The sequence below is a fragment of the Equus caballus genome, chromosome 2 (genome assembly GCF_041296265.1).
Source record: "Equus caballus isolate H_3958 breed thoroughbred chromosome 2, TB-T2T, whole genome shotgun sequence".
Classification (NCBI taxonomy): domain Eukaryota; kingdom Metazoa; phylum Chordata; class Mammalia; order Perissodactyla; family Equidae; genus Equus; species Equus caballus.
In genome coordinates this window covers 11,984,534-12,007,632 of record NC_091685.1, presented here as the reverse complement: position 1 = coordinate 12,007,632, position 23,099 = coordinate 11,984,534, and the positions used below count along the sequence as shown (strand labels likewise).

Genomic DNA, 23,099 nt, shown 5'->3' with positions numbered 1-23,099 from the left:
GGCAGCGGCGGCGGCGGTGCGGGTCCGGGCGACCAGGTGCGAGCGGCCGGGGCCGGCGGGGCCGAGCAGGGAGGGGTGCTGGGGCGGGGAGGACGCGGGCAGAGAGCTCTGGGGACTGCCTCCCCTCTTGTGGTCCTGCAGTCCTGACCCGCTAGGAGGACCGGAAAGTTTGCCTGGGCCAGGGACTTGGAGATAGACAGACAGACGGCGCAGGGACAGAGGACGCGGAGGGGAAGGCCAGAGAGACAGTCAGGTTTAGATAGAGGGAGACACCCGGGGTGAGACGGACGGAGTGATACCCAGGGCTGAAAACGGAGTCAGAGCGAGCGAGCAATCCGAGGAGACAGAAAGAGCGCAAAACTCGAAATTCCGAGGCAGAAAGAGAGAAGAGAGCCGCGGGCAGAAATGCGCCGAGGCGGAGACGGAAGCTGGGCCCGCGGAGACGCAGGCACCCGCGGAGAACGCTTGGGATCCGTCACGGTTTTGCCTCATTTGGAAGATATTACTTCGCCCCTGAAAAAAAATAAATACAAAAAGGTTTGGATATTAAGCGGAGACAAATCCTTCTCAGTTTGGAGGGGGTGGGGAGGAGGTGGCTGGGGTAATGCGGAGCAGATGCGGCCCGGGGCGACGCGGAGCCCGGGGCTGGGGCTGGGGAGGGGGCGCGGCCAGCAGCCCAGGTCTGCTCCGGGGGAGCGCAGGGGCCGCCGACGCCTCCCCAGCTTCCGCGTCCGCGTCCGCGCTGCGCCGCGAGCCCGGTGGTGCTCGCGACACTGCCCGGGATCCGGCTCTGGTCCCGCCCGCGAGGCTCCCGCTCAGTCTCCGCAGCGGGAGAGTGCGCCTTTTCTCTCAGGATTGCGATTCTGCACGAATTCTCCAGTTGGGGGTGTTCCGACGCTCGGTCAGTCTCTGTCCTCGTAAACGCGGTCTCGGGCTAGGGTCCCCCAGGTGGGTGTTTGGGGCGCAGCGGGCCTAGTCCCCAGGAATTCGTTGTGCCTTCCGAGGCCTCGGCTGGCGTGGGTTGGGTGAGCTCCGGCGGGGAACCGCAGGCTGGGGCCAGCCCCTGGAGCGCCTCTCGCGGTGCGTCGGGTGGAGCGGTCGAGGGGCCGGGGGAACGGCTGGGTCTCCCCTCTCTGTGCCTCCACCCGGGGGGGGGGGGGCCGTGACCCGGTCCTGAACGGGAACAGGCGATTTCCCGGACACCGCCGGCTGAACTTTCTCCCTAGTCACAAGTTCCCGGACTCTGCGCAGGGGCCGCTGCAGCCCTCGTGGTGCGCACGGGGGGCCTGAGCGGAACCTCCCCTCCACATTCGCCCCAGTCTGGGACCCGAACTTTTCCTGGATTCCCGTGTGTGGTGGGGGCGGGCTCCTCAGGCTTGTGATTTGTCCGATGAGGGGGTCCCGGATGGGGGAGTCGGGGGAGGCCGGGATCCACGGCCTTTCCGCCCTCTTTCCATGTTTGGAATCCCCCGAAGCAGGGAACCTGCGGAGCCTCGGGCGCAGCCTCAGGGCCGGTTCCGCCCGGGGCACGGGACGGTCATTTTCGTTTTAGAAAAGTCTGCAGAGGCCCTGGGCCGGCCGGGCCGCTGCTGGTTTTCTGAGGCGGCCCAGGTTTAAGGACGTCGGGGAGAGGGGAGGGCGTTACTGACTCTATGGGCCCTTTGGGGAAAGAGGCTGTTCTCACGGCGGAGGTTATTTGCGCCACAGCCTTGGAAATTGTTCAAGTTCCCAGTTCGCTGCCGCGAGGGCAGGGTGGCGGGTGTCTGTTCCTCTCCCTGGAGCTCGGGATCCTGTGCGATGCAGGCGGGTTGGCCGGGCCCAGCATCTTCCTAGGAGGTCCTGTCGCCTATTAGTGTTAGGTAGGGTGGAGTGTTTTCAATTTTGCGGGGATTCGTGTTTCCCTTCGCCGCATCCCCAGTCCTCCCCCAAAAGGGAAAGGCATTCAGACCTAAGGATCGCTGAATTAATTCCCTACCTCCCCTCTCTGCAAACCAGCAATTCTAATGCGTGTGTAGGCGGTCAGAAAAAGAATCGAATTTGCTGCCTAGTGAGAGCAAATTATCCGGATAATTGGCTCAAATTTCTCTCCTCTGTGGCCGGGGTAGACACAGTTTTTGGACAAGAAGCGGAGAATCGCTACTCAGGATGGGGGTAAACGCCTTCCCCCACCCCCGCAGACCGTATGGGCCGGGACTCCGGCTAGGGCTACGGAACCTGGCTGCGGCGGGCCGCACAGACCCCGCGTGGAAATCGGAACACAGTTCAGAGGAGAGGAAACCCGCCCCGGGCGAAGGCAACCACGAAGGCAGCGCTCCGGGACTCGGTATTGGCTCCGCCCCAAGGCGGGCTCGCGGGTCAGCTTCAAGGGCGATGGGTGAGTGTCTGGGGGACCACTGCACCCCGGCCCCACCACTTTCACACGCGCGATCCCGTGTAGTCGCGAAATTGGAGCCGTTTCTCTGCTGCGATACAAACAAAGCTCGCATTGGGGACCCGAGCCGCGCGGACCTACTCACAGACTGCCTAGCGGATCTTAAGCAGGAAACAAAGTTTTCAGATGACGCTTGGTCAACAGTACTGGCCAGGTCGGGCCTAGAACGCGGGATCGCCCACAGCCCTCCGCTCCAGCTTCCCCGAAGCCTGGGTTCTGGGAGATGCCCGATCGGGTTTGGCGATTGGAGCACTCACTCAGACCGCCCTGGGGCAAAGGGGGAGAGCCTGACCGACGGCACAGCTCCCATCTCTGAAGCTAATTCTGCGCGCGCGCACGCGCGCACACACAGACACACGCACATTTTGGGGCTGTCCAGATTCACACACACACAGGGACACACACAGACACACATGCTGACAGCCACACAGATTCCAACGGCATGAATTAGAGTCACCTGGGCTTTGGGTACTCAGACACACCCGGGGAGAAGCCACACGTGTAGAGGCACGTACACACACATAGAGGCACACAGGCAGATCTGCTGGACGGACATTCACAAATCCCTCTGATAGACACAGTTATATACACCCAGGTTAAACTCACTCGGACACTCACGCATAACACGCGCAGACACCCCCAGGGCAGCGCTCGGAGGCGCAACAGCCGCACCTCCCGCGCTCGCCCCGGAGCTGGAGGGCCGGCGTGCGTCTACAGCTCAACCCGGCCTCTGTGCTCCCTATTCCCGCCGCTCTCCCGGGGCCTCGCTGCTCACTCCCGCTGCCGGGTCTCTGGTCCTTGAGGAGCCAGCCCCCACCTCCCGCCACGTTCCCATCCCTCTCCCCCGCCCCTTCCCCACGTCCCGCTCGGCCGCCCCACGGTGCCCATGTAAATGACAGCAATAAATATCTAATCAAGGCCTCGGGCGACGCCGCTGCCGCCCGCCAAAGCCCATTACCAAGCGGGCGGGCGGGGTAGGGAGGGGTGCTGGGGGGCGGGTGAGCTTCGAGCGGAGCTTGTGGTCCGGTCTGGACATTTGTCCTGCACTGAGTACTCCTCATCTCTGACCTTGGGCGAGTCATTGCTCCTCCCTGCACCTCAGTTTCCCTTTTGGTAAGAAGGGCACTGAGCTGGGCCCTCCCGCCATCCATCGATCTCACTTTCCGTGTAGTCACCCGTCCATTCTTCGGACAACTGATTTGACTCAGCCCAGTGCCGCCAGATGGCCGGACATCCCAGCTCTCACAGACCTGGGATCTCAGCTCTGGCCCCCACTGTCCTTCGGACTTGAGCCAGGTTTCCGGTATCGGCAAAGGGAAGAGTCCCTGAATCCTCGGTCGCCAGGCCGGAGCGCACTTCCCAGACCGGGTGACTCCTTGCGGCCAGTCTGCCGCCCTGCGGGCGCTGCTTCATTGTGCCCCAGAGTCACTGGAGCACATGGGTCTCGCAGGCCCTTCCTGCCTCCGCAGCTCTATCCGGTAGGGGTTTGTTTGCGGCCCTCTGTCTATCCGTACGTCTGGCCCCGCGCGCGCGCGCACGCAACACAGGGCAGGAACCGGCTCTCGAGCCGGCACCACAGACGCTCCCAGAGCTCCTCCAGCCGTCCGAGGCCCACCTCTGGGCCTGGAGCAGCGGCTCCGCAGGGACCCTGAAGTCCCTGCTTCCGAGGTCCCGTCCCTGCCTGGGTCAGGACCAGCCCGGAGCGGCCCAGCTGGCCCCTGCGGGACTCCTGGCCGCCCCCTTCGCGCTGGGTGAGAGGCCAGGAACGTGCTGGTGGCCGACCCTGTCCCCTGCTCCACCCTGCCTCCGTCCAAGCCTCCTCAGTCTTTGACTCCAGCGCTCTAGCAACATCTACGCTGGAAAGGAGGCGGAGAATCAAGCAATTACCCAACAGTTCTACTCTCAGGGCCTGCGGTCAGGCCTCCCCCGGTGCCTGCCTGCCCTCAAAAGCGGATGCTGGATGGGATTCGAGAGAAAACAACAGAAACTGGCCTCTCTCATCTTCTCTCCCTCCCGCTGCCACATTTCACAACCTGGAAGAAAAAACATTAACTCCAGCCGCCTGCTTTCTTTGCACCCCCCAACATTAAGCACCTCGGAAAACCCGAGGTCGGCGGGCGGAGGGCTTCCTTCAGTCTCAGCCCATTAGCCTGCGGGGGGCTAATTACCCCAATTAGCGGCTGATTTATAATTAATGGCTCGGACCGAGGGATAATTGGATGTTAATGGATAACAGTTTGTGTAGGGAACTAAGCCCTGGGCTCATCAAGAGGGCCGCGGGCGGGTCTGTCCTGAGACCCAGCCTGACCCTGGAGGGCTCCCCGCTGCCCCTCCCCCTTTCCTTCTCCCCTCCCCAACAAAGGAGGTGAGAATCTCCTTTGAGGAACTGAAGAGCTCCAGGTACCGGAGTCCAGCACTCCGTCTGATCTGACCCTTGTAAAGCCGCACAACCTAAAGCCCACCTGTCTGAGGTCCTTGGCTCCCACTCCATGACCCCTCTGGGGGACCTCAGCTGAGCTGGAAGGGGAATGCTGGCGATTCTGGACCTCACCAACAGCCCATTCCCTCCCCACAAGGAGCAGGCAGTGTGAAGTTAATGGTAGCAATGTAGGGGTCGTGATGCCTTTATCAAATGCCACTGGGGCATGGGTGAGAGCAGAGGCCAGGGCTTTGTGTGTGACAGGGTCAGGGCTCAGTGTGTGGCAAAGTTAGGGCTGCAGCTATGGCTAGGAGGTGGCTTGGCTTCTAGTGGGGACGGGGGGTCTTCCCTGCTGGGCGAGGACAGGGCAGGCAGGGTGAGGAGGAGACTCTGGGCCTTGGCTCGCTCACTTCTGGGCTCTGCTGCCCTTGTCACATCTCCCGGAGCTGGTCTCCCCTCATCCAGGGCATCTGTCTGTCTGCATTTCTCGAGAATCTGAGCCTCTGGAGCTGGAAGTTATTACACTACCCCAAAGTCCATTGCCTGACAAATAGTGACTCCACCTTTACTTGTGGAGTGAGTGTCTAATGTCTCCCGTGCTGGGCACTGAGTACCGGCTCTGGAGCCAGACCCTGCCCTACCGGAGCTCCGGACTGGTGAGGCTGAGGGCTCTTGGTGAGCTCTGAGTTCTCACTTTGGAGTTAGACTTTCTGATTCCATCCTGGCTAAACTGCTTAGCTGGGTGGCTTTAGGCAAGTGGCTTTACCTTTCTAGGTCTCAGCTTCCTTATCAGTCAGATGGGAATGATGAGATTGCTGTGAGGATTAAAAGAGATGCTCCCTGTCAGGTCTCTATCAGGATGGTTGGTAAAAATAGTATTTATTATAGCTCAGGTAACGGGCAGCCAAATGGGCAACTATAATTTGGTGAGGTTATGCTGTGATAGGAGTTCAGAGAAGTCGCTTGACTCAGCCTGGGCTATCTGGGGAGGCTTCCTGGAGAAGGGGGTGCTTAAGTCTAGAGTGAGGGATCAGGAGTTCTCCAGGTAATGCTGGTGGAGAGACAGGGTTCCCAGAGGAGGAGGCAGCAACATGGTGACTTCAGAGAGCTGTGTTTCAGTGGTGGGTGGGAGGGTGGTGGTGCAGTGGGTGAGGAGTGAGCAGGAGGAGAGGAAGTGGAGATGATGAATTTGGAAATGCCTTTCAAGAAATTTGGATTTGAAGGGACCAAAGATAACCGGTCTGAGAGATGAGTTCATTTGTTTTAAATGGGAGAGATGGAAACAGGTTTAAATGTGCTCTGATGGGAGCAGTGGGGCAGAGGTTTGCAACCCAGGAGCACGAGAGTCTGAGGGAGGAGAATGTGTCCCAGATGCCCCAGCTCTTAGATACCCAGAAGCAAATGATGCCGTGTTTGGGGCCATTAGCCGTGACGTGTCTTTGGAATGTGTCCTTGACCATTCCCTGTGGCCTTGCTGGCCACATTGAATCACTGAATTGTTGGTGCCCTGGCCCACCCCTCTGAGGGGCATGGCTGGGAGGAATCTGGCCCCTGGCAAGAGGGGCAAGAGGCTGGTTCCTGGGCTTTGCACCTTTGAGGGCCTGATACTGACAGTGGAGTTTTGGGGAGCTTGGAGGGGTCAACAGTGACCTGAGAATGGATCTGGGGTTCTTGGAGCTTCTGTAAAATAAACAGCACCTGAGAGAGAGCAGCTGGGGATCTCCTCATCTCAAGTCTGCCCCCAGACTTTGTGCTGGCAGGGTCCTTGGTCAGGGCAGGGCAGAGGTCTGGGTACCCCTTACATCATCTGCTCCCACTGCTGATTCCTGGCAACTCAGGACTAAGGAAAGATGTGGGAATAGGGGTACTTATTGGGAGGGGCCTCAGCTTTCCCAGTTCCCAAAGAAATCAGCCAAGGGTGACTCACCTTCCTTGAGCCTCAGTTCCTAATCTGTAAAGTGGAGACGATAATAGGGTCTCCCTCATAGAGCTGAGGTAAGAAATTAATGAGGTTCCATAGTTGAATATCTGGCATGAGCCAGGCACACAGCTTCTCTGAAAATCTTGGACCCACTAGCTCATAGCTGGAAGACTTCTAGGTCTTCTCGTTCAGCTGCCCCCCAACACACACATGTGCGTGCACACACATGAAGGCATCTCTCCTCCTCAGCCTCCCCCAGGTGGCTGGCCAGCCTTGGGTTACACACTTCTCAAGACCAAGATTTTTCTCTTTCCTGGGGCAGCCATTGGGTCAGTGTTTTATCAGAAGAGGTCAGAGATGGTGGGACCCTGGCCAAGGTCACACAGCAGCATGTGGTTGGGGCAGGAGCCCTGGCCTGGTGCTCCTGGGGTTGTGTACGCATGTTCTTCTGCCTGCTGAATGAAAATGCTTTTGCTCTCCAAACCGTTAGGTAGGAGGGACAGCTGCAGGGGCTCCTTCCCCCAGAGGGTCACCAGGGAACCCAGGGCTGAAGGGGCAGCAGCATTGTTCAGAGAAGGAAGTCCATGGCAGCAGTCTACCTTCCATCCCTCCCACTGCCATTGATACCCAGGGCTAGTCCTCACCAGGTCTTGTCTCTGGGCCATACTCTAGAAATAAATACCGGATAGATCCTCGGCAACGCGGGGTTCCTGTCCTGCCTCTACCAGTTACTAACTGTGGGGCCTTTACCTCCCTGAGTCTCAGTTTTCTCGTTCATGTAATGGGGATAATAATTCCTACCTAATAGGCTTGTGTTGAAGCTTGCTAGAGTGAGCAGACGAGGGCTTGGTCCGTGGTAAGTGTTCAGTAAAAGGTTGCCATCACTGTCGTGAGATAATGTGTGTAATGTGTGTCTCGTGCGGGGCACGGAGGAGGCAAGTTGCTCAGAGAGTGCTGGTTCCTCCCCCTCCTGCTTTCTTTCCTTTCCTTTAAGCAAAGTTGTTCTGCCTTGTTCCCCACTGTGATGGAATGAGAAGAAACTGAGGGAGGATTAAAAGTTTAGAAACGAAGAAAGAGAGATGGGGCAGGCCTGTGGGGTGGCCGAGCCAGGTGTGACCAAAGGAAGAGCCCACTTTCCTTTTAATCAAAGATGCCTTGTGTGCGGTTCCCCAGCAGTGCTGCTGTTAATTTATAAAAAATGCCCCCTAATAAAATTCTGCTTGATTCTTCGATTGGCTGGGCATTAGGCCGCAGCCAGCAGCGACGCGGGGACATAACGGATGCATTTGCAGATTTGGAAAATTAAAGCCATCTATATGGCGCCTGTGGCGGGAGATCCACCGATCTGCTTGCTTAATGAAATATAAAGATTCTTTTAACCAATGTAAGCACAATTCGACAGCTTGTGAAACGCGGCCTCGCCATGATGGATGGCTCTCCTGACTTGCCAGGAATTGCGGGGCGGCACCTTTTAAATATATAATTGATTCTGTTTGGAGTGTGCAGTGGGCTGAGCCCACGGCGGGCCCCGCCTGGGGCCAGGGGTGCAGGGCCCTGTGTAGAGGCTCCTGTGGGCCCTGCAGGACTTCAGCCTGGGTGGCTCTTGGCCTCTCTGTAGGACCCACAGCACTCAGAACTGGGTGTGGATGGGGTTCCAGCTGCTGGGCCTGGCTGAGGACCACAGGGGGCAGGTCTGGGCTGCCCCTGTTGCTGGAGAAGGGTCCACTGAGCAGGGTTCCCCCAAAATCCAGGCTTGTAGTCCTGGGGAGAGAGGAGGTGGTGGGACTGGGGCTCTGAGTGTCCACTCTGTCCCGAGGACCGTACTGGGCTGTCGTGGCCCTGCCTCCCTCTCCATCTCTTAGCCTGTGTTCTTTCTCATCCATCCAACATTTATTATTTACTAAGTGCTGACTGGGTACAAGGTTTTGTACTAGGTGTTGCAGAAACAAAAAATAGATAAGACAAACCTATTTTCTGTATGTTGATCTTTCTTTTTTTGTACTTTTTTTTTTATTAATCTGTCTTTCTGTGTCTCTGCATCAACTCCATCTCTTTGCTTTTTTTTTCTTTCTCTTTGTATTTCTCTCTCAGAGCCCTGTTCAGGGCCGCATGACCTCTGAGGGTACTATGTAGTGTACGTTCCTCTGGTCACACACACACACACACACACACACAGGCCCACAGACATGCATACCCACAGAGACATGTAAATAACCACAGATACCCACATAAATACAGATGCACACACAATTATTGGCTGATTGCAATCAGGCTGCACACATACATGGCCACACATGGACACTGAGGTGAGCTGCTGACATGTGACTGTGTGGTACCACATGCGTGCAGCTCGGATGGTAAGTAGCATCCACAGGCAAGGGCCCCCCTGTGGCCTCAGAGGAGCCCTGATGTCCACATGGAGTGAGGAAGAGGAGTGTGAGGCTGGGGAGAGAGGACCCCAGCTGGGAGGATTTGGGCTCACACATAGCCTCATCCCACAACACACATGCACACATGAGCACACATACCAGGGGAAATGTGCTTTTTTTTCTGCTCTCCTCCTATTGCCTTGGATCAGATCAGAGATGCTAGAAGTCAGGGAACAAACGTACTGGAGTACGAGCCTGCGTGACTGGCGTTAGGGAGCACTAGCTGGTGGGAAGAACCTCACCTGTGGAAACCTGTTCCACCACTTCCTAGCTGCATGGCCTTTAACAAATTATCCAATCTTTCTCACCTTCCATTTCCGCATCTGAGAGATGGGCATGATAATAGTCCTTACCTCCTAGGGCTGTTGGGAGGATTGATGGAGACGTCTGATGTCTCTGAGGCACTTAATAAATTGTTGTTGTTATTAATTCATTCATCTGACCCTCATCTCCTGATCCTGCCTCTCTACCAGTGCCAGTGATTTGGGCTGGGCTGAGGAGTCCAGAAATGCGTGAGATACACTCTCTGCCCTCATGGAGCTCAGTCTAATTGGGGAGATGGAAGTGTCATCACCCTACTTTGATCCAGGTGCTGGAATTTAGAAAATCCACCTGAGGTGTGTTGTGTGGTGAACTAGGGCTCTGTGTGTTCAGTAAATGGTAGCTAGTATTATTCTTGTTGTTGTTGTCATCATCATTTCTATGACCTGAGCTTCGTTATCCGGAGCCGGGAGAGGGGACAGATGCCTTCTTAGGGACAAGTTGGGGAAGGCCCTATTTCCTAGGGGGTGTCAGTTGAACTAGGCCTTGATGGAGAGGAGAATTTGTCAGGCAAAGGAGGAGAAAGGGAAAGGTGTTTGAGGAGAGCCCTGCAGGGGCAAAGGCAAGAGGGAGTGGCAGGTAATCTGATAGTGCCATGCTGGGGAGGGGAGGGCCTCGGGCTGGAGGAGGGGCCGGGGGCCACACTGGGAAGGTCTTGGAGACCTTTAGAGGGCCCATGGGCTGGGGCAGTTGTGGGGCTGAGGGGGGTGCCTCTCCTGGCTTCCGTTAATAAAGACTTGTCATGCATCAAAAACTGGGAGATCAGCAATTATTAAGTCAGTTAAAATGTCAGTTACCACATTAACAGCAGCGAGCTTTTAAGCAAAAAAGTCTCTGAGTTTGGTGGGGGAGGGGGATCCAGCCCAGCAGGTGAGGGGAAGGGATGGATAAAATTACTTCTACTCTGTTCTCTCTTCCCCACCTGGAGCTTGTGACACATTTTGGAGCCTGGCCTCATCCATTGGAACACAAAGATAACCCTCCCCATCTCTGTCCTCAAAACAGGAAAGAAAGAAAGAATATGAATGTGAAAATCGCCTGTAATCCCGTGTGCTATCTCCTAGAGATAACCTCTGTTAATATTTCAGGGTACGACCATCCAGACTTTTTTCTATGCATATTTATACATCCATTACAAAGATGGGATCACATCATGCATACTGTACCTATTTCTCCCACTCAACAATATATTGTGAGCATCAGCACATACAGATGCGCATCATTGTTTTAAACCGTGGCGCTGTATTCCGTTGCGGGCACGACTGTCCCCTCGTTTACTGAACTCGCGATGGACAGTGAGGTTTCCAGTTGTTTGCCCTCGTAAGCAGAGCTGTGGTAAATATTCCTGTACACATATCTCTGCATCCTTGAAGGATAAATTTCTGGAAATGGAATTGTTGAGTCAAATGACGCTCTCTCTAAAGGCTGTTGGTGCAGGGACTAAAGAGCTCTTTTGTCAGAGAGGTAGGAGAAGGACCATTTTCCACTCCCCTAGATAACCCTGGGTAATCATCTTTCTTCCTATTTGCTAACCTGATTGGTGAAAAATGGTATCTTACTGTTTCTATTTTTATTTTTTTGGTTACAAGTAAGGCTGAGCTTTTTGTCCTCTGTCAGACGGCTATTTGTGTTTCTTCCGTGAGACGTTGTCTCCTCATTTACTTAGCCCATCTTTTATCAAGGAGACCATCCTTTTTGTTTCTATATAAGAGCTCTTTATATATTATGGATATTCTCTTTTGTTTTTATTTGTGCTATTTATTCTATCAATTTTGCTATGGCGTATACATGGTAGATATTTTTCCAGGTTTGTTATTTCCCTTTTAGCTTTGTTAACAGTACATTCTGTTATGCTAAAGGTTAAGCACTTGGTGTTGCATGTCTATCATTCTCTTCTCTTAGGTGTCTGCTTTTGGGGCCGTGTTTATGGTGCAGAGTGGGCTTCTGTGGGTGACTGTTGTTGGTAGGTGTCATGTGTGAATGCCGACTCAGAAATCTGTAAACCCAGCCCTCAGCTGTTGACTCGTACATCCAACTGCCAGTTCAGCATTCTTGCTTGGAAGTCGGATCCATATCTCACACTTACCATGTCTCCCAAAAACCTTGATTTCCAGTCCCCCATCCGCACACCCGCTTCTCCTCCAGGGCTCCTGATTCAGGAAAAGATCCATCTTCACTCGGTTGCTCAGGCCAAAAGCCTGAGTCATCCTTTTTTGCCCTCTTTTCCTCACATCTCATAACTAACCCATCAGCAATCATGTCGACCCTACCTTCAAACTGTGTCCTGAACCTGACCCTTCCCACCACCTCCACCCCTGCCACCCTACTGGAAGGCGCCTGGTGGCCAGGCCTTCTGCAGTGGCCTGGCCTTTGCTCGACACTCTGTGGTCTGTTCTCCACACAGCAGTCAAAGTGAGCTTTTAACTACAAATCCTATCATGTTACTCCCCCCGTCCAAGACCCTCCAGGAGCTTCCATTTCACTCTGGATAAAACGCAGACTCCTCACAGTGCGCCATGAAGCCCCCCAGGATCTGGCCCCTCCTCTCCCACCAACGTCACCTCCCCCACTCGCTCCCTCCCTCTCTGTGCTCCAGCTACCCTGGTTTTCTTGCTGTTCCACACACATACCAAGCTTGTTCATTGTTGTTCTCCTCCTTGCTGTTCCTTCTGCCTGGAAAGCCTTTCCCCCAGAGCCTCGCATGGCTTACTTCAGATCCCAGAGAGCCCTTTCAGGACCACACGTTCTAAAATAACCTCTTTTCCTCTTGTTATTCTCCTCTTCTGCCTTATTTTTCTTCAGAACACTCATTATACATATTTATGTCTTGTTTTATAGCCCTCCTCCCTTGGAATGTAAATTGTATGAAGGCAAGGACTTTGTTTGGTACTTAGTAGGTGGGTGCTTAATGCATGTTTGTCGAATGAATATGTGTGATATACGAACGTGTGTGAGTATAATGTTTGTGTGGAGGTATATCTGCTGCATGGATAGACATCTGTGAGAGTGTCTGTGTGTGGAACTGTGGGAATAATGACATTGAATTTGTGAATGTGGATGAGTTTGTGTGTGAATGTGACTGCTTCTGTGAATGTCTTGCAGAGAATGTCTGCGTATGTGCGTTTGTGCATGAAACACGTGTGCTTGTCTGCATATGTGTGTGCGCGCTCTGTGGCTGTTTGGTTACGTATAGCCTGTGTCTATTTCAGTGAGGGTGGGGAGCTGAAACACCTGGGCACGTTCTTTCTCTTATCAAATGGACCTGCCATTGCCCCGAACTTCCCCTTCCCACTCCCACACCCGGGAAACACATGTGTGTTTCCTGCAAACATGGGACAACATTCTAAAAATGACATTTCAGGTCGATACGTGGTGGGTGCTCAGAGGACTGTGAGGGTCTGGAGGAGACCTGAGGCTGACGGGACCCTGGCAGCCTCGCGCTGCTCTGAGCCATCTCAGTGGGAGGGCTGTGTTCTCTGATGAATTGACCACAAAGAATGAGGCTGAAGCAATGCAGGCGGGGCAGGATTGGCTGTGTGGCCTCAATGTGTCCCAGCTCTTTAAGCCTCAGTAGACTCATCTGTAAATGGGGTTCATTGTTCTTGGCCTTCTTGCTGCTTGGGAATATGGTGAGAATAGAGGGAGGTAATGGCAGTGAATGTAGAACAGTCATGACAATAGTGTTCTTATGTCTGTGCAGAACATTAGGGTTTTAATCCACTATCTGATCAGCGTGAATGCCTCAGTGTCCCTAACCTAGCTCTGGACTTGGCCCCACGTGGGCCTCAGTGGGGGTTTGTTGGATTAGTAATAAGCGTGTGAGTGAATTGATGAATGGATAAATGAGCAGGTGCCTGGGTGACTAAGTGAAGAGATGATGCATAAAGCAGCCAGTGGATTGACATTCCCAATGACCGACATTTTTGAGCACATACCATGTGCCAGGCCCTATTGAAAGGCTTTTCTTAACCCTTGCAACAGCCCCAGAGATAAGACTATTATTAACCCCATTTTGCAGATGGAGAAACTGAGGGCCAGAGAAGTGATATGACTTGCCCAAAGCCACAAAGCTCCTAAGTGGCAGAGTTGGGATTCCAGCCCAGGCAGTGTGACTCCAGAGCGGAGCTGCATTAAACCCTTCACAAGTCCCGCTGAGTGAACCTGTGAATGAGTCGGTGAATGAATGAGTAAATGCAGGAACCCTCACACTCTGAGCTGTGGGCAAGACAGGCCACTTTCTGATGGGGAGGCAGAAGCTCTGGGGGTGAGGTGGGCATCCAAGATCTGGGCCGGGGGCGGTGTCTCCCCCAGGGTAGAGTGTGACGCCCTGCCTCCTGTCCCCTCTCCCTCTGCCCTGTCTGCAGGCGCATGCCGCGATGCAGCACTACGGGGTGAACGGCTACTCGCTGCACGCCATGAACTCGCTCAGTGCCATGTACAACCTGCACCAGCAGGCGGCCCAGCAGGCCCAGCACGCCCCCGACTACCGGCCGTCGGTGCATGCGCTTACGCTGGCTGAGCGCCTGGCTGGTAAGGGCCGTGGGGATGGGCCCCTGGGGACAGGATTATGGAGGCTCGGGGGGAGGGGGGCAGGAGAGGTCTTGGGGAGGTGGCTCTGGAACACTAAGATAGGAGGGAGCTTTGGCAAAGTACCCAGGTCACTTAGCAACACAGAGAAATGTCAGTTCAAATCTCTGGGTGACTATCTGGAGCAGCCCTTGTTTGCCAGCACTGTGCTGGGCACTGGAGCTGCCCTGTGCCTTCAAATTTCCCTAACAGCTCTGTGTGTGTGTGGGGGGGGGTCCATTGGCCTATCTCGCAGACGAAGAGACTGAGTAGGAGGGTAAGGGACTAGCCCAGGGTATTACAGCTAGGAAGTTGTGGGAGTGCCCAGGAAAGGCTATTTTAGGCATGGGGAGTCATATAAATAGTAATGGCTCCCACGTTATGAACACCACTTATGTGCCAGGCCCCGTGGCAGGCTCTGTGCAGCAAACCATTCAACCTCGAGAAGGAGAGGTTCTTATCTCCATCTTGTGAACAAGGAAACTGAGGCTCAGGTTAAATCGAGGCAGGGGTGGGGCAGGGGATTGGAATGTGACATTATGGCTAAAAATATGGGCTTCGAAGTCACAGACTTGCAGTCACTGCAGGGGCTGCCCACTCACCTCTCTTCGCTGTGCCTCAATTTCCCCCTTTATAAACAGGGAGCAATGGCAGTGCCCACCCCATAGGATGGTTTGGGGGTTACTTGAGATAACATATGCGAAGTATTCAGCAGGGACTGGTAGGTGCTCAGAGGTCGTATCACCCAAGTCCCAAGGTAGGTGTCCATGAGGGGGCTGCAGCCAGGTCCCCCCACTCCTGGTTCATTGTGGCTCTGCCACAGCAGCCTCCCCGTGGGTGTGGGAGGGACTTGATGGCATAAGTGGGGAGTGTGGTTTCCTGGGAGGTGATGCCACCCACCCCATCCTGTCCCGGGCCAAACCTTGAGAAGCTGGTGAACCTGTGCCAGGCTGTCCTCAGAGGACTTCAGGGCACACCCAGGGAGACCAGGTGCCCATAAACCCATGTGAGGGCACAGCAGGAGAAATGTGGCCAGGATAGTGGTGGGGCAGCTCAGAGCAGCATCATCTGCTGGTGTAGTCAGAGGGGGCTTCCTGGAGGCTGTGGAGGAAGAGCCAGACCTTAAAAGGACAAGGAGTGGACTAGTGTGAGCAAAGGCACAAACGTGATTTGGGGTATGAGGACCCTGCCTGGGTGGAGGTGCCGGCCTGGAAGGGAGGGTGGAGCAGCTTCTCCCACTCCTTTAGACCCTGCCAGGCCTCTGGGCAGGGCTCGGTGGGTAAAACTGAGGCCTCGGTCACCTTCTGTAGATCAGCGTGGGGGAGCTAGTGTGGGAATGCAGGTACAGTCCTGCCCCGGCTACGGCTGCTTCTCTGGTTTGGAGTGCATCCCATGGGCTCAGCCTGGTGGTGACACCAGCTCCTGACCGTATTCTTGACCCAGAGAGGAGTCAGGGATGGAATGCTTACTTCTGCTGGCTGGGGCAGAGGCACTGGAATATTCAGCACTCCACCCCAGTTCTCTAATTCTGAAGAAGGAGGGACATGAGTTCTGGGTGGGCCTTTGTACGGAGGCCCTGCCTTCTAGCAGGAGGTGCAGCTGATGATGCAGCCCGGCCTCCCCTGGGACCACCCCTCTCCGGGCCCTGGAGCCAGCAGCAGGACACTAAGCTGCTGCTCCCTCAACCAGGCTTCGGCTGACAGGGGTCCCCACTCCCTCCTGCTCCAGGGTGACCAGCGTGAGCTCGGGGCTCAGTCTGGGCTGGGATCAGCGCCCGTCATAAGGGGTTCAGGGCTCCCTCTGTAAATGGAAGAGGCAGCAGCCCACAGTCTGAGGTTTCCTAGACACCCAGTTGCCTCCTTCCTCGTCTAGAGTGTTGTGGATGATTCTCTGTCCCTGGAGTCTGACATAGACTATGCAGAGGCTGAGGCAGCTCGGCTTCCCTTCTGCATAGACAGTCCAGGATCCACTTATGGGTGAGGGGAGGCAGGGAGAGAGAGGTTACTGTCCATCCTCTAGGGGCTAGTCAAGCAGAAGGGCTGGAGGCTAGACACTAGCCCTGGGTAGGCGTCTGTCCAGGGTGGTTCCATGTTACTGGCATGTGGGCAGGACCGTGGAATCAATGACCCACCAGCCCTGTCTCCCCTCCAAGCTTGTGGTCGTTCGCACCTGGCCTCTTTGTTCTTTCCTCCTTGAGGAAGCAGCCAGAAGGGTCAAGACTGGATGCAACAAGCCTTTCCTGTGCTCTGAGGGCCCTGCCAGAGCCAGGCTTTCTGTTGCGGAGACAGAAGAGCAGGAGCCTCAGGTCCTGCCATCAGAGACTCACGGGCCAATCCGGATGAGGAGATTCATCCCCAGAGGACATAGAATCAAGTGCCAATGACTTCTGTCTACCCAGTCAGACCTCTTCTGACTAGACCTTGCAGATAAGTCCCAGCTCACAGCCTGGCTTCTCACGGTCAGGGGCCAGTATTCTGTTGGCATCCAGAGTCTAAGGCTCATAGGATATTAGAACCTTTGTGACATGGATTTAGAGATTATTAGCATCATATAACCTCAGAATGTTATATTCATAGTACCCTAGGACTTTAAGAATCATAGGGCAATGCCTACCCACCTACCCACCCACCCCCAAACCAAATAAGGAAGACCCCCCCCTTAATCACATTCCTAACAGGTGTTCATGGAGATGATTTAGATCTCTGTGGTCCTGATGGCAAATGAAGAGATGAAGAGATCTTGATAATCCAGCCATGTGGGGAGGGGACGGGTGATTTCCAAAGGGAAAGGGCCAGGGTCCAGCTCTGGCTGGAGTCTGGGTGTCTGCAGTGGGTCAGAACAGGGTAAAATTCGAAACCTATTTCGCTTAATTAAATGGGCCCCCTCTCCTTGCCCTCCAACGGCTGTACATTTCAAGACATCATCTTGGAGGCCCGCTATGGCTCCCAGCATCGCAAACAGCGTCGCAGCCGCACCGCGTTCACGGCTCAGCAGCTCGAGGCCCTGGAAAAGACCTTCCAGAAGACCCACTACCCAGACGTGGTGATGCGTGAGAGGCTGGCCATGTGCACCAACCTGCCTGAGGCCCGGGTGCAGGTAGGGCCCTGCTCCTCTAATTAGGCCTTGCAGACAAGCACCAGCCCATCTTGGCTTCCCATTGTTCAGGAGCCAGCATTTCAGCCGTCAGTGCCAAAGTGCAACTGATGTCTCCACGAATGCCATCAGTGAGAGGAGGGAAGTTTGGGAAGGGACCGGGGTGTGTGTTTCCTGGAGTGGTGGGGGCAGTGTTACCCTGTCCATCCCCTCCCGGCGCACCAAGCTCCACAACTCCACTTCTCTTCTTGCTGCTCCTCCTGCTCCTCTCCCTGCCTGCAGGTGTGGTTCAAGAACCGCAGGGCTAAGTTCCGGAAAAAGCAGCGCAGCCTGCAGAAGGAGCAGCTCCAGAAGCAGAAGGAGGCTGAGGGCTCCCATGGGGAAGGCAAGACCGAGGCCCCAACCCCAGACACCCAGCTGGAGACAGACCAGCCCCCCAGCCTGCACAGTGGCGACCCCCCAGCTGAGCTTCACCTGAGCCTGTCTGAGCAATCGGCCAGTGAGTCAGCCCCCGAGGACCAGCTGGACCGGGAGGAGGACCCCCGGGCAGGGGCCGAGGATCCCAAAACTGAGAAGAGCCCTGGGGCTGAGAGCAAGGGGCTGGGCTGCAAGAGGGGCAGCCCCAAGGCAGGTGAGGCTTGGCAGGTGCTATGGGTCCTGTGGCCCAACCCAGGGGATGGCCAGGTCCAGAGGGACAGGGGCTTGGGTATGCGAGGAGGGTCAGAGCAGGGGGTAGAGTCAGCCGTTAACACACGGCAGTCAGACATGACCCATTACAAAGGACTTCGCCATAGCAGGCCTGGCCAGGTGGTCATTTGTTAGATGGTGAATCCTGGGAAGGTTTTGGGGGTTCTGGGGCTGGCTGGCAGGGGAGGGGTACTTGGGGAGCTCAGGGCAAAGGCTATTCATCAACCATTATGGAAATATTCCAGTATTTTAACCACTGGTACAGACGTATCAGTGCCTAAATACCGATACCAGAGGTTCCCACACGCAGCAGAGACTCGGAGCTGTGTTTTTGCAGGAACAGAGCTGTGGCATGAGGCATATCTCAGACATAAACCCTGAGCCCGGGCAGGGAGGGGATGGGGCTGAGAGCTGGAGGAGGATGGGAGCCATGGACTAGAGAGGGGATGGGGAGCAGAGAGCCCTTGGAAAGGCAAGGGGTCTCCCCAGGAAGTCAGAAATGGGGGCTTTGGCAGGGTCCCTGGGGCTCCTGCAGGAACCCTCCCTCCCAGGATTCTGAGGGATGCTTCAGGGGCTGCCCTGGCTGAGATGGGTGGATATGGTTTCAGCCAAAGCCTGTTTTGTCTGCAGTGCCAAGGGGATGGGAAGGCTGAGGGGGCCCCTGCTGGCGAGCCACTGCCCTTGTCCTGAGTCCTTGGTACCTGATTTTCTGCTTGCAGATTCCCCAGGCAGCCTGGCCCTGGCTCCTGCAGCCCCTGGGGGCGGCCTCCTGGGCCCCTCCCACTCTTACTCCTCATCCCCGCTGAGCCTCTTCCGTCTGCAGGAGCAATTCCGCCAGCACATGGCGGCCACCAACAACCTGGTGCACTACTCATCCTTCGAAGTGGGGGGCCCGGCCCCCGCTGCTGCCGCTGCCGCCGCCGCCGTGCCCTACCTGGGCGTCAACATGGCCCCGCTGGGCTCACTGCACTGCCAGTCCTATTACCAGTCCCTGTCAGCAGCCGCCGCTGCCCACCAGGGTGTGTGGGGGGCCCCACTGCTGCCTGCGCCCCCAGCAGGCCTGGCACCTGCCTCGGCTGCCCTGAACAGTAAAACCACGAGCATCGAGAACCTGCGGCTTCGGGCCAAGCAGCACGCGGCCTCTCTGGGACTCGATACACTGCCCAACTGACTGCTGGCCTCCAGCCCAGCCAGGGGTCTTGGGGCCACCCTCCCAGCCCATGGTTATCCCCAGCCGGCTCTCAAGGAGTTAACCCTATGAGCCCAGGGATCCTGGGCCTGGAGTCCTGCCCCCATGCCCTCCCCAGAGCCCTAGCCCTAGGGGAGGCCCACACCTGCACATCCTCTGCATGGCCCTGCTTGGATCCCCAGGAGGCTGATGGGGAGGAGGGGAGTGGCTGGAGGGGGCCAGGCTTTCCACAGGGGAGTGAGAGGCTCTCACCGGCTAGATCCCCACCTCCGTGTCACCTCCTCCCCTCCTTTCCCTCCCTCCCCGTCTGGTCTGCCCCTAGTAAGTTGCTGTGTGGAATGTGAGATATAACTATACATATATAAAGCTATATTTTCAGGCCCCAGCCTGTCCCAGGCCCCTGCCCCGCTCCTTTTCCACTGCCGCCCTGGCCTCCACCGCAGCTTCTGCCTCTCACTCTGGCTCTCCCTTCTCTCTGTCTCTCTCTCCCCTTCCCTTCTTCCCTGACCTCCCTCTCCCTGCCTCTATCCTGTTTCCTGCCCCTCTCTCCCTGGCCTCTGTCTTCCCCACTCTGGATCTTTCCCCCATGTCTCTTCTCCCTGCCTCAGCTTGCTTTCTTTGGTGCTGGTTGTGTTAGTGTCGTCAATTCCCAAGCAATGTTTTGTTTGGGGTTGTGGCTTTTTAGTTTTAGTAATTTTGCTTCTTGCTGTCCCTCTCCTGCTTCTTCTCTGCCTGCCTGTCTCCTCCCCGCACCGGTACCCTCTCTCTGAATTTGTCCCTTTCCATACTCAAGAGAAGTGATAAGGTCCTGGCTGGAGACCCTGTGGCCACTGGAGCTGCAGGCAGGAGGTGGCACTTGTCCCCCACCCACCCTGCCCTGGCCTGGCCTCTAGAAGGTGTGGTGGACACATTCTCTTTTCTCTCTTCTCAGCTGTGAGGCCAGGGGAGGGGAGGCAGGAGTCGGATGGGGCAGGCAGTGGATGGCAGCACCCTGCCTGTAAGACCTCCAGGATGGGGCCTGCTGCCAGCGTGCATCCAGGATGGACCACAGGGCTCCAGCCCTCTCTCTGGTGCGGGAGGCAGCAGGGGAGCGGTGCTCTTCAGGGCAGAGCAGCAGGTGCTCCTCTCCCGCAGCTGGCCTCCCGGTCCAACAGGGAGTGTCTGTTGCAGGCCCGCCTTGAACCAGGAAGGAAGGTTGAACTCCAGCTCCTGATCCCAGTGAGGGCGACAGGCAGCACTGTGGAGTCTCGGGCTTCTGTCGGTGTCCTGTCCTAGGGCCACCTGTTGAAGGAGAGGCTTCTGTCCAGCTAGTCACGGGTACAGCAGGATGTGTTCTTGCTTATGGCCAGGGATCCAGCTCAGCAGAATCCCTTTCAAAGCGGTGTGACCTTGAGTCAGCCCAAAGCCTCTCTGGGCCCGTTTCCCCATCTGGATTAGATGGCCTGTGACATCCTGTCCAGCTCTAACATTCTGCATGTCTGTGTTCACAACCTTGCAGGGCAGAAGTTTTTAGTTAAACTAACAACCACCACAAAAAGGTTCTCAAAAGCACAATGTATGAATTAGAAAATTACCCTTGCCTTGCTGTGGAGCAGTGGGTGTTGCTCACACAAGCCTCTCCGAGGGCATGGCCACAGTCTCTGGGCCTCAGTTTCCTAATAAGTATAATGGGTCCTTTCTAGCTGAGACAATCTGGATTTGATCTTGCTTTTCTTGAGTTCCAGTGCCAGCCTCTGTGGTCATCCATCTCCATGTCTTCACATGGTCTCAGGCCTTCAGGGCAGGGGGAGGGGGATGGCTTGCACAGATTCCGGATCATGATCCCCAACCCTCTGTGGCTCACCACTGAACCTTCCACCCTTTGCTTAGAGAAGTTGCATCTGAAAACTGGGTAAAGATTCCTAAGGCTTGTCTCCCTTCCCGGTGCTAAGAGAGGGGGGTCTATTGGCGCTCCGGTAGGATTGGTTTGCAGAGCCGTGGATGCCCATCATCTTTGGAGGTCCATCTAGGTTGGGGCAGATGGAGAAGGCTTTAGATGGGAAAAAAGTGAGGGAGATAGTAACCTGGGCCAGGAAAACTATTTGAACATAGCAATGGAGTGAGATTAAGTGGACAATGGGGAAGGGGTGGCAGGCCTCATGAGAGGGAGGCTGAGGGCCTTGAGTTCAGGCTAAAGACCTTACCTAGATAAGCAGGTGAGGGTTTCTGAACAGGGGGATCAGGTGAACCGGGATCTGGTATCTGGGATTTGGAAGGTGAGTCCAACAGCCACAAGAGCATCAGAGAAGGAGAGACTTAGGCAGGGGGACGGGAGGGTGGTGGAGACTGTAAGAGACAGAAGTGATTTTTGGTTTGTCCTCTGGGATCAGCTCCAGAAAGGTCTGCTTCTGAAACTAAAACAATCTCATCTAGACCAGGCCTGGGGACTGAAGCTTTCTGCATGTCCCTGGATGCAAATGACTGTTACTGGGCCTTGGAATCCAACAGCTCCAGACCTCACCACCTCCTCCAGGAAGCCTCCTTTGTCCTCCTAAAAGGCAAGTCTGTCCCAGAGTCATGGCTGGAGCCAGGCCCACCTCAGGCTCAGCCCCACTTCCCTCAGCTCTGTCAACACTTCCTCATTTAATTGACCCAATTGCACCAGCCCAGAGAAGGCAAGGAAAGTATATGGGGTCCCCACCCGCTGGGCGGATCTCAGCCTCTCTTAGGGGACCAGCCTCAGTTACTGAGAGCAGCTAGAGAGCAAGAGGAGGGTGTGCCTGGCATCTCCTATGGGAGCAGAGGGTGTGGGCTTGGGGTGGGCCCACTATACCTGAGGCTGAACCTGAAGCCTAGCTGGGCCTGCTGGTCACCCTGAGGCTCTGACTGTCCCTTCCAGGAAAGCCTCGCTCCTTCCCTCTCCCTCCTATCTGAGGTCTCCATTTCCCTGCTTCCTCACTTCCCCAGAGCATGCCCAGGAGCCTGGGCTCCCACTCGGACTCTGCAGCCAGCCGGCCATACAGACTGCTTTCCAAACCAGCTGTTTTGTGACCATTTGTGCTTAGAAGTCGTGCCAGCTGTGGCAAAAACACTGTGTACCGTATTTATTTATTCTGTTAGTTGAAAAAACAAGACTCACACCTCCTTCTCCCCTGCCCCAACCCCTGCGTAGTACAGCATGACACCCTGTCCCGTGTATCTGTCCGTCTGTCTGTCTGACTTCCTGTGACGTTGTGACCTGTTCTCTGTCCTACTTGGCTAATAAAAGAGAATCTGGCAGCACAGTGCTCGGTCCAGCTTCATTCCCAGAGATGCCCGCAGTGTGCTGAGTAGGAGCTGTCTCGAGGTCTGCTCACTGCCTGTCAAGCACTGTGGCCGGTGGGGGAGGAGGCAGGCCTGACTCATGATTGGCCACTCCCACGCCGGCCTCGTAGCTCACTCCATGGCCCTTACCGATCTATGGCTGGTGTGCCACTCTGGAGTGGTCATGGGGAGCAGGGGGACCAGGGTGGGGAAGGGTTCTATCTCCTCTCAGCTGCTTGGACCTCACCCAGGCACATGTGGCAGGGCAGCCTGTGGCAGGACACCTCGAGTATTCAGGGTAGCCTGAGCGATGGGTCTGTAGGATGGAGAGGGGCAGGGGATTCTGTGGGGAAGAGCAAGTGAGCTAGGGCCAAAGGGGAGGGACAGGAAGGCACATTTGGATCTAAAGTCAGAGCTGTTCTCCAATGGGATGGTGGCCTCTGGAGGGAGTGAGCTCTTTGTCCTCAGAGATGAGCAAGCACAGGATGAAGAAGGGATTTCTGCTATGGGTGGCAGGATGGATTACAGATTTATGTGGGTCCTTCCAGCTCAGGGTGAGGCGCACATGTGTGTGTGTGTGTGTGTGTGTTATAGCCTATGAGTCTATATGTAGATATGAGAACCTGTGCCACGAATTCCTAAGGGTCTGTTTGCATTTGTGTATGTGTGTGTGTGTGCTTGTGCATGAGCAAGAGACAGAGGGAGACTTTGAGACTGAGTATATAGGCAATAAGTGCAGAAAAAGTACACAACTAAGAAGT

At 55.7% G+C, this 23,099-nt stretch overlaps 1 protein-coding gene across 2 annotated transcripts; it reads left to right on the top strand.

Annotated features, from left to right (window-relative positions):
• On the top strand, positions 1–22,319 carry DMBX1 (diencephalon/mesencephalon homeobox 1). Of its 2 annotated transcripts, XR_011431370.1 has the most exons (6): positions 1–36; positions 13,886–14,051; positions 17,005–17,183; positions 17,463–17,811; positions 18,587–21,593; positions 22,003–22,319. XR_011431370.1 is itself a non-coding variant. In XM_070248430.1 (5 exons), the coding sequence occupies exons 2-5, from the start codon at positions 13,898–13,900 to the stop codon at positions 19,036–19,038; spliced, it is 1,134 nt and encodes a 377-aa protein (XP_070104531.1). In that variant the 5' UTR covers positions 1–36; positions 13,886–13,897; the 3' UTR covers positions 19,039–22,319. The 2 variants fall into 2 exon arrangements, 1 of the variants encoding a protein (XP_070104531.1); XM_070248430.1 differs by having other exon boundaries at positions 18,587–22,319.
• Positions 22,320–23,099: the final 780 nt, after the last annotated feature.